Below are 16,328 nucleotides of genomic sequence, written 5' to 3' on the forward strand. Positions count from 1 at the left end.
ATAAATCTGAATAAGACTGAAACATTGAAATTTTGGGTCTAACAGCTTTGCCCTCAGTGCTACGCCCCTCGTAAAAGCAGGTAAAAAATATCCTGCATCGCAAATTAAGACCGCGGATTCTTCTCGGACCGTGCAATTTACGGGCAACAAGTGTCTCTTCGTATCGTGGTTCGCGTTCGATGGACCGATTCGCTATGCTAGCTCAGCTGTTTCGGATCCGTCCCTGTCTTTCCGGATAATTCAACAATGATACTGTATTAGTAAGTTAAATCCTCTACGTAGTGCAATCCACTGCTAGACCGTCGAGAAAGCGCAACGTCGCGCCGTTCAAGCTCCTTCTGGCGTTCTCTCGACATTATATAAATAAACACAATGAAAGTGAAAAACTTTAAAAATAAATGTTGATCGGCCGAGAGTTCCCGCGAATTGCCGTGGTGTTTTGACTGTGATAGTAGTCGTCTCGTCGACATCAACATGGACCGTTGCATTAAGGTCATCTTTATAGTTTTGCTCATGGTAAATGTCCCTTTAAGTTGTTGTTATCTCTATTTCGCTTCTAAACTACGGTTATGGGTATGTGTAGATGTGAATTTTCGAAAGCTTAGGTTAGAAAATGCCGGTAAATTGCCTCATAGATGTTTCAAAGCGTATGTTTTCATTTCAAACAGGCGCGTTTTTATATTATTACATATATACAGAATAAACCAGCAAGGAATAAATGGATAAGCAAACACTGCATTAAGGTATTTTTAGCAAGTACAATTTACATGTCCTCTCTAGACTTTTTCTTTCTTCGATTTTTATATTCCAGATGAGGATTTCTCTAAAACCTCTACAAACGCTGGGTTTTAGGGGAACTTAAAATCGGATTACTTCCAGAGAACCAGTTGTGTAGTTTAGAGTGTGACTGTGGATTTTAGGTCCTTAATCATTACATTTTTTTATCACTTATATCAGTATCTATTTTTACTGACCAGACAAAAAGTGAGAAATACGAGTTAGATAAATGCAAATGACACTGAAATTATAGCATCACATCACCATACGCATTCATATAATGCGGCTTTTGATTATAATGCTTTACCAGTTGATTTATTAAACTTAAGTGTTTTAAATCTAAACTTAATATATAAAACAAACTACACAGCACTTTCCTTGATAAGAATACAGCTATTTGTAATCTAAAAGTTAGTGACTCTCGTTTAACAGGGTTATTCTTCTCTAAAAAAATTTAGTACCCAATCTACAGTGTACTTGCTGATTCAGTAAAGTAGCTCTAAGCTAGACTGGGCCAGTAAAGAACACCTAATATTTTTCTCTGATTAATTGTAAATTATTTTCCCTTTTGACTAATAGAGTCATATTATTATTATTATTATTATTATTATTATTATTACCTATGCCAACGTTTCGGCCCTTTCTTGGGCTCTCCTGAGGAAGTGAAAGTGTTCAATTTTTTCAGTCCGCAAGCAATCGTAAAAATTGCAGGTTATAATAATAATATAATGTTGGTGATAATTAAAAAATATATATATGTACATGTTTATATACGACTAATTATATTTCTTGGTAAAATTTATTACTTTCATATATTAAATGGATTGTGAGGCAGATACAGCACACATGCAGAATATATTTACATAGGAATATGTTCAAGTTTTAGTGCTGCTAGAAAAAAAAACAAAAGAAGTTGACATTTGTGCAATAATTCTTTGTAAAAATATAAAAAATAATTGTAACTGGGAAACCCTTAAATTGCATCTAAGTATGAATATTATACAATGTTTAAAATGTCAAGACAATATAGCTTTAAAAAAAATAACCATAAGATACAAATTATACAAGTGATTTTTTCGTTATAATCATTTAAAAAAGGCTTTAAATAAATTCGAATCATATATTCGTATTTAATATTCGACAAGAAACACGAGAGATAACACTCAAAAACAAATCTACGTTACTGCATAAACAAGCCTTAATTACAAATAACTGCACACTACAAAATTGCAGAAAGACGTTATCCAAAAAATAAACTGAATTTAGAAAAAATGCATAATTGTAGAAGAAGAAAATTGTAGACTTCCATTCTCGTCACACATGCACGTGTGAGTCCTATCAAAAATTATCATAATAATTGTTCTGATTTCAGCGAATTTCCGAACATTTAGACAAACTTTCGTGTTTGCGGTTTTTAAAAAAAGTATCCCCGTTACGGTTAACTCGAAATTCCTATTTTATGTGGATTTTCTGTACAGCGGGAATCCCCGCGACACTCCTGCGACAAAGCTGGCACGTAAAAATTCGATTACGAAAATAATTGGTCAAGACGTGAACCAGCCGTAAATAATCACCAGTCTTCTGCTGGACTATTCATTACTATTACGCTTACCGCATGTACAGGGTGGCCCGTTTAAGAGGGGCATTTACCTTATCTCGAAACCTACGGGAGTTGTTTCTATTAAAATGACCTTTTTTTCCTAATCGTCACTTTTTTATATACAGTTTGGTAAAACTAAGTTGCATTTTTTAAATAGAACACCCATTATTTTGGTAAAAATAATAGATGGAAAAAAGTTTAAAAAGTTAACAAGCAACCCAACTAGGATGGTTTAAACATAAGCTTCTAATAAGTTCGAAACGGTGTATCACAGACCCGTGTACTCATGTATATCGTTGAATTTGTCTTTGAAAGAACTATCAAAAATGCAATAAAATATGTGATATTTATATATATTATTATATCTATTTAAGGAGATGTAAATTTATTTTACCACCCTGTATATTAAAAAGTGACGATTAGGAAAATGAAAAAAATAAAGATCATTTTAATAGAAACCACTTTTGAATTTAATTTCTTTTTGTAACCCTCGTTGGTTTCGAGATAAGGCCTCTTAAACGGGCCACCCTGTATATGGTGTGCCAAATTGGACACTTACTATTTGAATGGACTTAAACTATTGTTGGTGTCAATTTTAATAACTTAATAATAGGTTACGATGCATAGGCTGTTTTCTTTTCTAAGAAAACATTCCCAAAGCATCTTTTTACGTAGAATCTAATATAATTACCAATGGTTCTCAACACAAATATCGATTATGTATGAGACACCCTGTATACTGCTGAATTATTGATAATAACATAAATATGACAAAATATAGCACATATTTTGAGTGAGTACTATCAGATATATAGTTTTCACCATTTTGAACATGTAGACGTTGGACATAAAACAAATGCGTGCTGATTATGATCAAATACTGACTGACTTTTAGGCCAGGTAGCCACTAGTTTTTCTTGTGATAATTGTGATATTGCAGTTCGGCAGATAATATTTCCAGCGATTTTCCCCAAATTCGTGAATGGAAATAGGCGTAAACCGCTTGTTTTCATTAACCTCTATTATAAGTGTCAATATAAGTATTTAGTGTCAATATCATAAAGAAAACCATTGAATTCCACATTTTCAAAACTATGGGATACTAAATATCAGGCGAAGTGCAAAAAGTGTTTATGCGAAGAAGCAACATCCTTGGGATGATGAAATCCATTGAAATTTTGGTTTTTGGAGTATTGTTTTAAAAAAAGTTAAGCCTCATTAACAGAAGGCTCATAAATCTAGTGACTGCAGATGAAAGTGTAGTTTGCCAAATGTTATAAAAAATGACGAATTCTTTAAAAAGAACTACACGTATTGCAATTTAACCAAGTAAATTAAATTAGGTTTAGAAAATGCAAAAATTGATATGATTAGTATATTACATTTTATTCAGCACTTTATACAAACGTCTCCAATTCTCTCGCTTCATAAACATAAATCCACTATCAAAATACTATACATCAAATATGTTTAGTATATGCATATGTATAAGGTTAGAGGAAAAACTGTAGTACAATATCAAGTGTGCAATATTTTTGAAGTACTATTTTTATTTATACCAATAAATTCTACATAAAAATGCACATTTTCAAAAACCAATTGTACTCCTTAAATGGTAACAGAAGCCTGAAGCCTTTTCCTAAAATTTAGATGCTCCAGTAATGGGGATATATTTTACAAATTTGTCTTTCAGTTGGTTGAAAATTTCTACCGACTTTCTAGTAAAACTATCTAGAATCAAATTGCTCCAATGAAATGCGGCTTAAAATTTCCCAGTACGCTGATTACAATTAACTCGTTTTCGAATTAGTTTTACTAGAAAATCAAATTTAAAACAAATACATTAGACTATTTTCATTTCATACCATATTACACGGTACATTAGCAGAGATTATTCCAAATTTAATAAATAACTAAATAACAAATCTAATCTAATCTAATTTTATAGAAATTCTTTAGATTTTATTTCTTATACTGGTCAGTTCATATTTCGTCGTATTCAGTCTATTTTTAACAGTGATAAAAATGAACGTGTAATGCACAAGAACTCCAGTTGCGGCATCGTGGCTTCCTCAAAATTTAAACATATATCACCGCAATCCGCAGCGCCCAATTAAAATGTTTGTTGATAATTTTAATTCAGAAAACATAAAAACCAAATGCATAGTAATAAACTTTGTAATAAAAATGTTTAACAAATGGAAATATATATGATCTTATATTATTTTCATGAAATGAATTGTAAAATTTGATGTTTGGATTAAACAATGGGTTAAGTTGACCTATCAAATTATAATAAAACCAAAAACGTATCAAAGTTTGTCAAAATCAATGGTAGAGAAACTTTAGTTTTTAATTTAATTTTGATACAGAAAAAAAAGAAAATATTAAATAAAATTGAAAATTGGTACAGATAAATAGATATAGTCTATAGGCCCAAACTGGTTAATAATGTTTATAATTTTGAAATTAATCATAACATCTACGAAACTACTAGGGATAAGTATTCCAATACCTCAATGAACTTGCCATTGAAATTTTCTCACAAATTCAAAAATTCAAATTTTAAATTTGGAAATTAGTTGCAGTGACATAGTTATGAGATACATTCAGACACATACCCTATTTGTATAACAAACATTAAAATTTTCCAATCGTTTTTAATAAACAAATAAAATGAAAGTGCTATTACCCTAAACAGCTACATTAAAATGATTCAATTATTGTGTATAATTTTTTTTCTTTTCACAAAACTTCTGGATTCCGGCTGCGTCGGTTTTTGCTGAGTCGAAATTGCTGACGTTTTGGTGACAGACCTGAGTCTCGGTTGAGGTTTCTGCGTGGCACCAATTTGGGAATCAGTCATCCGAGACGGTGTTTATGCCCCTCATTTAGCTCCGCCTCCCTCAAACAATATATAAGCAGGTACAGAGTAAAATACGAGCCAGTTTCAGTCAAGCTCTGAAGGAGCCAACAGGGTGATTGGCGAAACGTCACTAAGTTCGACTCAGCAAAAACAGACGCAGCCGGAATCCAGAAGTTTTGTAAAAAGTATTACAGTAGCCTGAGGAAGTTTCTTTGAAAAAAAATTATTTTTTCTATTAAAAAATAAAACGACGTTACATACGGTTCAGTTAGACAAATTTGAAGCTCTAAACTTTTTCCAACAAGTCAGTTTTGTTTAAATATACATTTGATTTACAATTCCGATCGTAAAAAGTTACGAATTCTAAGTATAGCAACAGGCGTATTGTCATTCAAATTTATTTATAATTTTCTCGGAAACAAACCAGCTCCGTTGCGGATTATTATTTTTATAATTGTTTACATTCCGCGGGTCAGTTAGAAGATAAGAAAATATTTGTGGATCCCAGATTAATTAATTATACAAATAATACAAAGTGTAAGATACAAGTGTGAAAGGTGACGTGATGACTGTTGGTTAGTAACGGTAAAGAAAAATTTTGTCCTTTTTCATAGGTAAATATCTAGAAAACTATCCAAATTGCATATTTTTTTACGAGCTCCAAATATTATAACTGACAATTTTGTATTTAATAAACTTTTATTAATTTCAACACAAAAAAATTCTAATGTATTTTGGAAGTTTAGATTATCATATATCCCGAAATTTAGAGGAATTTTGGAAATGTCAGGGTAACTCGGAAATCTCAGTGAAATTTTAGGCAATTTTGAGGATTAAATCAAATCAAATCACTTATATGATATTTAATATAAGGAAGATAATGAATGATAGAATATGTCAGGGTGGTGCAAAAAAAAACAATTTTTAAGATCCAATTTAGACTTGGGCAAACAACTTTTGATCAAATAAAAACTATAAATACTGTGTCGCCTCTTTAGGAATATTTTCGGTATAATGAATTCCCAATTATCAGCTATTTTGGTCGCCTTATTTGTAAAATATGCCATTTGCAATTGTAGAAGTGCTTGATATATTCCGTGTTTATTTTCAAAACATTGAAATCGCAACTTACTGTTAGAATCTATCCAATGAAGTATCCTGCATTAAACTCAAACATTTAGTGATTTATCTGTGATATTGTTTTCCACAATTGTAATATAATGTCTTAATCCTATAGCAATGTGTATTAATTATTATTGATATTTTAAATTTAATATGAGCGTTTTTACACTAACAAAAATGTTTCACTTTTAGAGCGTTGGTAAAATATGGTCCCTCATTTTGCAAAATCCTGTATTTTGGGAGCATTGTTTAATTACATATTTTGCCGTAATTGTTATTTAATTCGCGAATAATTAACTTTCCAGTTGACGTATACCGGGTGTTCGGAAAGCGGCAGCGTCGGAAGAAAGACTGGGGAACCGCAAAATCGGCAGTTTTTGAACTCGACGAACCGACACGGCGGTGGTAAGATGGGCTTTTCGGAAGGTCATGGCCATTGGAACAGTCATGGTGAGCGATTGACGATTTAGATTACTGCACGGTTGCTGAAATCGGTTTATTTCTGGCTCCATTCGATTGAGTTCGCTTAACAATCTAAAGTGGCCCTTAAAATATGTACTATGGGTCAATACAGAACTAGAGATCAAAATTAAATATTTAAATTTTAAAGTGTTTCTCCAAGTCAATAGTGTTCGAATTTTTTTTTCAAAGTAAGTTTCACATATTCCAAACAAATCACGTCCCAGTTTGAGCATTTCAATTATTTTAGCAGATTGCAATTAGAGTAATTTGTGTCAATATTATGTTATAATACAGCAAAATTATATACATCTCCCCGCTCTCTATTTATTTACTTATTTAGTCCATAACTAACAGGACGATTATGGCCGCATCAGGACATCTGACTGACAATCCCGATATCTTTTCCACACATACGCCACAAAACGTACGATACCGTTACTTAGTAACAATGAAGAAGTTATTAAGTTAGATGATAAACAAGATAAGCTGGTTCCAAATTAATGTTTATCAATTATAACAAAATCATGAAATAAAAGTATGGAACCCACTAAATTACACGAATAAGAAATAGTAAAGAAACACTTTTGGGAACCATGAACAATTTAACAAATGATCAGTTTATTAATTGAATAGAACATTATACTCAGAATAGCCATGATTTTTAATTAGCTTAAAGCTGTTCAACGAATGTAATTCCACGATCGGTGAAGAAGTTGAAATTCATTATTTTTCTAATCCATAACTTGCCGCCCCATCTATGTTCTCAATAAAATAAATAAATAAAGTTAAATCGAAGACCAGGCGCAAGACACCGCGGACATTTTTTCAGATCCCTTATTTTTAAGTTTTTGGTTGCAAATAAAAGTTTGTCAGAGAAACAGAGAGAGAAACAAAACGAAACTAACCAAAATTTGTGAACTCTAAGTTATTGACTAATATTGACTCTTAAAAATAGTCAATTTTTAAGAGGGTTAATGATTTTGTAAACAGTAAGATATCTTTTGCGGTGCTGAGAGAAAAAGATATTCCACTGGTCAGTCACATTATTTTCTAATTTAGATTTCTTATTATAATGGAGAACTTGTGGTGTTTGAAATTGTTATTTAGTAATAAGAAAAGAATAAGATCGCTTAATCAGTTCCGTGACAAAATTTTGTTGTCACTACAAATGAAAAAATTTTTATTTTTTTTTGGAGCAATTTTTCTGGAATATCAGGCACTAGCCGGTATAACGAGTATTCTTGCCGTTTGTCCCTTCATTAAATTATGTGATGTCATTTCAATAACACCCTGTATGTGTGGAATATACCGGGTTAGTAAAACTGCCAAAGCAGGAAAATTAAAATTCAATTCTTGAGGGTTTTTGAACATGCAGAATTCAAAAATGCTAACAGCAATGTTGTCAGATCTACCGATTTTACGTTACACGTCATAATATTGCTATTGTAAACGGAATGCCCCATTAATTTTTGTTGCAATGAATTACGCATGTCGAATTGAGTAAGGACTCATAATTTCAAAAATTTTGTTTCTACGACAACGACGATTTTTAACAAAAAGTAGCGAAACGCTTATATATGTCCAAAACTGCCAAAGCTGGAACGGTAAAATTCAATACCTGAGGGTTTTCGAACATGCAGAATTCAAAAATGCCATTAACAGTGTTGTCAGATTTAGCACTTTTACGTTACACGTAAATAAGTATTTTATCTTTTGGGGTAGAAGCTACATAAATTAAAAGTACTTTTCCTATAAATACAAATTATTACGTAAAACTATATATACAAGATGGTTCAAAAACAACGAAAGATGCAGAAACGCGTAATTTCAACATTCTATATACAGTTTTGATAATTTGATTTTTAATTTTGATACTTTGAAATGATCCATGCAAGAGCAGTTTTACAGCGAAGGATAATATATTCCTACTTTAAACGTCTATTTGTATTATTAACTATTATTCCGGTATTTTTTTTTGAGTTTTGAATGTCCGAAACGAATAATTAACAAACTGTCACAAATTTTAGGTTAGTTTTTAAACTATAACCTTTAATTTTGTTGCCGTTGTTCCACGAGACTAATTAACTCTTTAATTAAAATGGTTAAACATTTGCTTTTGCGGTCATTAATAAATATATTGAATTTAAATATTTAAATATAGTTGATTGAAATATTAATGTCAAATAATGATTTTAACAACGACGACTCCAAATGAATGTTGAGCAATCATGATAATTTAGCGTTTTTTATTTAATAATTTTAGATAACGACGACGATATGTACTTTCCGAACGAGTTCTTGTCCGAACGGGAGCACTTCGTGTCTACTCGGAGGGATACTACATCCGATGGCCAACGCCCAAATGATCAATCCGTGCCGGACTATCCGTTTAGTGAAATTAGACAATTACTAGACAAAAACCCGCTTCTCAAGCAATATTTCAAACCCACTCCGGAAATAGGTACATATCAATTTTTTAAAGAAATTTCCGCAGGTTGCGGAACTTGTGAGTACACTCCTGGATTTTTCTGGCTGTTAGGATGTTTGATGATTTCGATCGAATTTTCGGATAAAAGAACTGCCAAATGATTTGATCTTATCAAATAAAATCTGGTATCGTTATTTCTTCTTTTAGTCTGGTTTATATTAGTCCCTCTCTATTCTTTCCACAGCTGCACGAGATACTGTAAACGTCTGCGCCTGGGGAGGAATTTTATCTTAAATTTTAATTACATCTTTAGTGGATGTTGGGTGATTTTAGGAACAATATAGAATATAGAAAAACTAAATTCTCTACCCGACGCAGAAGAAATCCAGAAGGAGTGTACCTACATATACATATTCTTGCAATATAAGTTAAGTTAGAGATATGGCCACTCATTCTTGGATCCTAAAGCGTAGAAAATGAAGTGAAAAATATTTAAATATGAAGGTGAATCCTAAAGGACCTTAAAGGTAAAGTTCTGTGGTTCTCCTAAACAAAACTTCTATCGAATGATGGGCACCACATACCATCCACAAGGAATCACCCAACATTCGTTTGTTTTAGGTACCCGCGATAAAGAGGATGCAGAGGAATACGAAACGCTGTGCGACGAGAAAACATCGACGCAAATCTATCCGAAGAAACTGAAGAATATCAACAACGTCGAGGTGCTGGTCGTCAACGACGATAAAGAGTACACTCAGGCGGTCGAGTACAAACAGTGTGGCACGTAAGTAAGAAAAATATTGTAAACAATCATCTCCTTTCATCCAGTAATTAGGGTCTATAACTTCCGTCCCTATCTCTTTTTCTTCTAGTCTCTAGTTTTAGTCTCACAGGGGCTAAGACATCTGAGTCAATCGCTTTTAGGCTGTTCCCGTTAATTTTAAAACCTATAACACCAACCACTTCGGAAAATATAAAATTTGTCACAGTCTATAGCTCCTTAAAGTGGAGCGGTTAAATCAATGGCTTTGTTACTTAGTGCACGCGATTTAACCCTTATGGGCAGTTTGTTTCGGGAAAGAATATCAATATAATCCGAATCTAAACAAGGCCAACCTTGCGGTGCTTTCAAATGGACACCGGTAAGTTGAATTTGTAACGAATTATAGCTGCAATATCCTGGACATCTAGTTTGTCCTCACGAAAATCTAACTAGCTGCAACTAGCTCTAATAGTAACACTGATATACAGTGATTTTAATGTTTGAAAGCTGTTTGTTTATTTGTATATTTTTGGGGGCCCTTTTTCCAAAATACGCCATATTTTTATTCTATCACGTCATTTTGTATAGCGCTCTATATCTTAAAAATGTTATTTTATTTAATATACATACATACATGAATATATTTGTTCCATGTTAGACATGGTTTTTAAATTAATTGATTTTTATGAAATTAAATGTGATTTGGCAACACTGCAAAGCAACAGAGATGGCGCAGAAGCGTCAATACAGCGTTGTAACCTGCTTATGCTCAGTTTCGTTGAATTGGTCGTCGTGGTTCTGTGTTCGTTGCTGTTGCCTTCGTTGTTGGATATTTCTAGTATTCTAGAACGAATAAATATGGAGCAAGAGATAGACATTGAACTCAAATTGGACATTAGAATCAAATAAAACAAGCTTTACACCAAAACTAACCAAAACAGTTTTACTGACTCCTCTTCATATCAAACTTCGCTAGATGAAGCAATTTGTTAAAGCCCAAGACAAAAATGGACAGTGTTTCAAATATTTGAGCCAGAAATTTCCAGTCGTATCTGATGCCAAGAAAAAAAAAGGTATTTTTGTTGGGCCGCAGATAGGAACAGTATGCAAAGAAAGATTTTCGTCGAGAAAAACGCGTGGGTTTTATTTAAATAAGTAATGGATAAGTGTCTTGGGAACTCTAAGGACAAAAAGTACGAAAGTTGTTGTTAAAAATATGTTACAACACTTTCATCGTCTAGGCTGTTATATTAGTTTGAAAATTTCCTGTTTTCACACTTGAACTATTTTCCTGAAAATCTTAGAGCAGTTAGCGAAGAACAGGAAGAGAGGTTTCATCAGAACATTAAGGAAATGGAACGGCGATACCAAGGCAGATGGAGCATAACGATGATGGCGGCCTACTGCTGGATGTTAAAACGGTGTATGTCCTTAAAAACAAACACACAACACAGCTTTCTTGCAAAAAGACGAAGATTTCACTCAAAAAAGTCTGAGTAACGTTCTTTTTTATATTTTTTTAACCAGGATTGCACTTTTTTACTGAATAAAAGAATAAATTATTTTAGAGATGTTTTTTTTCTTTAATATTTGCAAAAAAACTTACGTGATACAAATAAATGTATACCATTTTTGAAATCAACCTACCAAAATTATATAAAATCAGTTTTCAAAATAAGAACATCTGTCAAAAAGTTTAATTTTGTAGACCTGTGTAATTGGGGTAAGATCCAACACACAACATCGTTATGAAATGTATATTGCACTTGGCGGTGACATTCTTCTTTTATGTTTCCTTTTATTTAGTTTGTTCTTTTTCTAATATTTTGAAATATACAAATTGTAAAATCCATCAAATGTAAATATAATTTAATAAGATTTTGAGAAGTAGTTGAGGTATGACGGTATGCTGGAGCCGTAGATAGATAAATATGTAGATAGATAGATAGGTAGATATTTATTGACCCTGAAGTCATATCTGATTACGCTACGTGCTTAAACGATTTTTAAATCTTCGTCCCGGTACCTCTACAACATGTATGGTTTTACATTTATATTTTGACACTTACACTTAAAGGGAATGGCCGGTTTTCCCTCTATTATATGTCAAAAAAATCAACAACTTCACTATTTTTAATGGTATATATTTACTTATGAAGAAAGTCTAATCCATTTGGTTTATCCGATTTTCAAATAACTTGGGTTTATTATTCAAAAATAGAATTTAATAATCACCATCATTATTGCCTTGAAAAAAAAAATTGGTTAAAAGGTTTGATGGCGCCCTGACTACTAACCATGGATTATTCGGAAAATCAAAAACATGAAATTTTTGTATTGAAATAATGAAAATGTATCACAACTTTGATGTGAATATCACCATCGTTTTCCTGGACATACTTAAAATTTGCATGTTATAAACTCTAAATATACTCTAAAATATATTTTCGAAAGCAGGATGCAAAATAGTTTTAAATTGTTATTTTTCTTATCTGTTTATAATAAAGTCAAAGACGGATATATTTAAAACTAAGGTTACTGTCATGCTGGCGTAGAAATGTCAAATCATTATTTACTGCAATGATTCATTTTACAAGTGAGACAATGTAGAGCAAGCAACTCTTTCGATTGGCACAAATAAAGGAGATTTACTATAAAGGTAGATTTCAAATTAAAACTTTGTCTATTCATTAAGCTTTATAGTTCCTATTTTTAAAAAAATAAATGTGAAAAATGGAACACCAATCCCCACAGAGTTGCAGTAAACTCCTTCTTAGAAGAAAAGTCTAAAATTGCCATTTCTAAGAGGCTTAACGTGCCAAAATACAATGTTTCGAGAAATATTGCACGTCATGATGAAAGAGGGCATATAAAGAAAATACTAAAATCTGAAAGGCCCAAGGAAAATTCATTTTGGATGGATAAAAGAATCAATAGATTTTCCCAAAGAGATTGTTAATTGATTGATTGATTGATAATTCAAAATAAATAAGAACTAAAAGTTCAGATTTTCACGAAATTATATATTTTTACATGACAATTGTTTCGACAACACCGTGTCTTTATCACATGTAATATTTACAAACTACCTGCTACTATATATACCGAAAAATGACCATAAAACGGAAAGGTATTTAAATCTAATTGATCGTTAAGCAATACATTTTAATGTCTCATTTTGTTACTCTCCATGGCTTCCAATAAATTTAATTTTCTACTTTTTGTGGCTGTATGTAAAATATCAAAATTGTGGTCAAAAATGTGTTTTTCTGTGTTTAAGTGTGTAGCATAATTAGAATCTAGACTATTGTTTTTAAACGCTCTTTTATGTTCGTTAACGCGTTTCTTGAAGGATCTATCTGTTTGTCCAATATAAATTTTAGGACAAGATCCGCATTTCAACCTGTAGACACCTGATTTCTGAGATTTTGGACATTTCGTTTTATTCTTTTGTGTTGTTAGTTCTGAAAGCTATTTTTAAACCACATTTTGACAAATGTTTTGAAACTTTTTCACTAGGTTCTCCTATGTATGTCATTGTTTTAAATTGTTCGTGTTCTGTATTAGGTTTCGGATAAATAGAGTTGTCTGGATTTGTTTTTTATTTATAATTTTATATATAATGGACGGATTGTAGCCGTTGTTCATTGCAATTTGTTTAATGATATTAAGTTCTTTGTTGTAATTTTCTGTTGAGAGTGGCGTATTAAGAAGTCTATGTATAAAAGAGTGAAATGCAGCCATTTTGTGTGTATAAGGGTGATTTGAGCTGTTATGTATGACTGTGTCCATGTGTGAAGGTTTATGATAAATGGAAAAATCTAATCTGTTTTGCGTTTCCGTTAGTTAATTTTATACGAATATAATTTAAAAAAGAATTCAATTGTCTGTCCGTTCCAACAAAGAAAGCTAAAACATCATTCGCGTATCTATACCACCATAGAAAACTTTTACTTAAGGGATGTTCTAGTATGATATTTTCCAAATTATCCATAAAAATTTCGACTGACAAAAGACTAAGTGGTTTTCCCATAATTAAACCTTCCCTAGAGATGTAAATCTGTCCATTAAATTCAAAATAATTAAATCTAATAAATCTACTAAATCTATCACATCCATAGGTGGAATACTGGGAAATAATTTTTTTATTGCAAATTTTGGTTTAAAATCTGTGTGGAACTTTAAAATATTTACTAATTTAGTTGAAAGTTTAACTGCTGGCGCTATTACATAAGACTCGACTGGTCTAATAAGCATATCTTGTTTATGTAATTTAACTAAAGAATATAATTTCGGCGGTCGTGGATTCATGATTGCGAAAAAATATTTGTCTTTGTCACTAAATAGTGTGGAGTTAGTAATTACTTCCTTGACTTGTCTTTGATATAACTCGGTAGGATCGTGGAAAAGTTCTGGTTTAAGAAAATTGTTGGTTTTTGAAATATATCCTGGGAGATCGATAGCTATGACTGTCTTCCCTTTATCTGCACGTGTAAATATTATGTTATTTTCAGAAGCTTTGTTTTTGATAGTTCTTACTAGTGACATTTGAGAAATTTCTTTGTGTTTCTTGTTATCTATTATTTAAGAGTTTATTATATTCGCTAATACATGTTTGTTTAAATTAGAATCATTAATGTCCTTAATTGCTAATTCACAATCGATCCCTAAACAGTCTAATTCTTTATTAATGTGCGAGTGATGTAAGTTAAAGTTGAAACCTTTTTCCAGAAATTCAACTTCATCTTTAGAAAATGTTGTATCTGTTGAGTTAATGAACCTGTTGTAGAATTGATAGTCGGTATACTTTGTAATAACTGGTTTGCTGTTAGATATTTTTGTATTAGAAATTAATTTGTCTAACTTTAATTTTGGTCTAAGAAACGTTTTATGAATGATAGGTGCTGTTCGAACTCTATAATCAAATGTGTCAAATTCTAGGGGATTAAGTCTATGAGACAATTCAGAATACATAAATGTTGTTTGTGTCCCGTTTTCTGTACTCGTGTCTTCGTTCTTCAGTCATCCATTTCGTCCGGCCTTGGATCTGGGCTTTCCTTGCAGCGGGATTTATGTTGTTGGTTTTTAATTTTATGAACTTGGGAAAAACCTTATTTTCCAGACATTTGTTAAAAAACGACATGTCTTGCGAACATATTCGGCAACGCACAAGCAATTTGAAGTACCAAATAGCCAGGAAACCAATTTCAGCGTCTTTCAAAAATTGAACTGGGGTGGCTTTTACTTTTACTTGAAAATCCATTTATCAAAATAAATAAGAACTAAAAGTTCAGATTTTCACGAAATTATATATTTTGCAATTTGATAATTGCTGAAATACCTGAACTCCAAGTTGGTGGACTGTTCAACGGAATTTGTTTTTCGTCTAGTAGAGTAGTGGAGTGATGATTTGTGTTGCAGCAAGACAATCTGATCTATTCAACTCTACTGGCTTAGGCAAATAATATACAGGTTCTTCTATAGCCTTCATCCCATTGAGAATCATTGGAAAGGGAACGACAAATCCGGGGTACAAAATTCTCAAATAAAGTCTTTAAAAATGGTGTTGTTTCCCTTTTATTTTCTATTTCTTGTTATTTCACAAGTTGCTATACTTTTCACCCCCAATAAGGCGTATTGAAATAAGTTATTACATCATACCAAGTTCAAGTATGTTACTAACATTTTTTAAACTGCATAACTATTATTTTAATTAATTAGAATTATATTAAAGTAGCTCGAATTAATGTCGTTTTGTTTCAGGTCGGACGGCCAGTGCAAAATTCAGTTCGACAATTTCGGGTACGTGAGCAAGTGTGTCCAAAAATATTCGAAAAAACAACTGATGGTGTTCCAAAATGCCACCAAGAGTATAGTATTTGACACGTTCAAAGTACCGTCTTGCTGCGTCTGCGTGATCAAGCGCGTATAAAGTCGGAAGTCGTCGTTATCTCTTTTCAAATAGCCCACGTATTTATTTATTCGCATATATTTATTTTCGATCGAATCGAGAAAAAATTTGCAATATCAAGTGTTTTCTAAGCGGATCTAAATTTATGTTTTAATAAATTTTTAGAAACGAGAGCATTGCTTTTATTTCGATCTTTATTGAGGTAAATGTAGTTTGGGGTATTACAACGGTCATGTCGCTGTGGATGCCCTTTTTTGGGTCTTAAACAATCTGACTACCGTCTTAATAAATAGAAAATTGGCACCCAGCGCTGAGACTAATTCCAAAATGTACTTTTAGGTAACAAATACCATTGTTAATTATCCCAAAAGGATTGGTAACGTAATTTCTTGGTGC

The 16,328-nt window shown here is 32.0% G+C and overlaps 1 protein-coding gene across 1 annotated transcript; it reads left to right on the forward strand.

Moving 5' to 3' along the window:
* Window positions 1–287: 287 nt before the first annotated feature.
* On the forward strand, window positions 288–16,098 carry LOC132702156 (protein spaetzle-like). The gene is made up of 5 exons (XM_060670617.1): window positions 288–516; window positions 6,671–6,815; window positions 9,091–9,288; window positions 9,877–10,042; window positions 15,785–16,098. The coding sequence occupies exons 1-5, from the start codon at window positions 475–477 to the stop codon at window positions 15,951–15,953; spliced, it is 720 nt and encodes a 239-aa protein (XP_060526600.1). The 5' UTR covers window positions 288–474; the 3' UTR covers window positions 15,954–16,098.
* Window positions 16,099–16,328: the final 230 nt, after the last annotated feature.

Source organism: Cylas formicarius, unplaced genomic scaffold, assembly GCF_029955315.1.
Source record: "Cylas formicarius isolate icCylForm1 unplaced genomic scaffold, icCylForm1.1 PGA_scaffold_5__7_contigs__length_24384050, whole genome shotgun sequence".
NCBI lineage: Eukaryota > Metazoa > Arthropoda > Insecta > Coleoptera > Brentidae > Cylas > Cylas formicarius.

What these genes read in the sequence shown, in the direction of transcription:
- LOC132702156 (XM_060670617.1), top strand. Translation starts at nt 475, where the DNA reads ATGGACCGTTGCATTAAGGTCATCTTTATAGTTTTGCTCATG. An exon ending in TGGCCATTGGAACAGTCATG is followed by an intron (nt 6,816 to 9,090) that starts GTGAGCGATTGA and finishes TAATAATTTTAG; the next exon opens with ATAACGACGACGATATGTAC. An exon ending in GAGTACAAACAGTGTGGCAC is followed by an intron (nt 10,043 to 15,784) that starts GTAAGTAAGAAA and finishes GTTTTGTTTCAG; the next exon opens with GTCGGACGGCCAGTGCAAAA.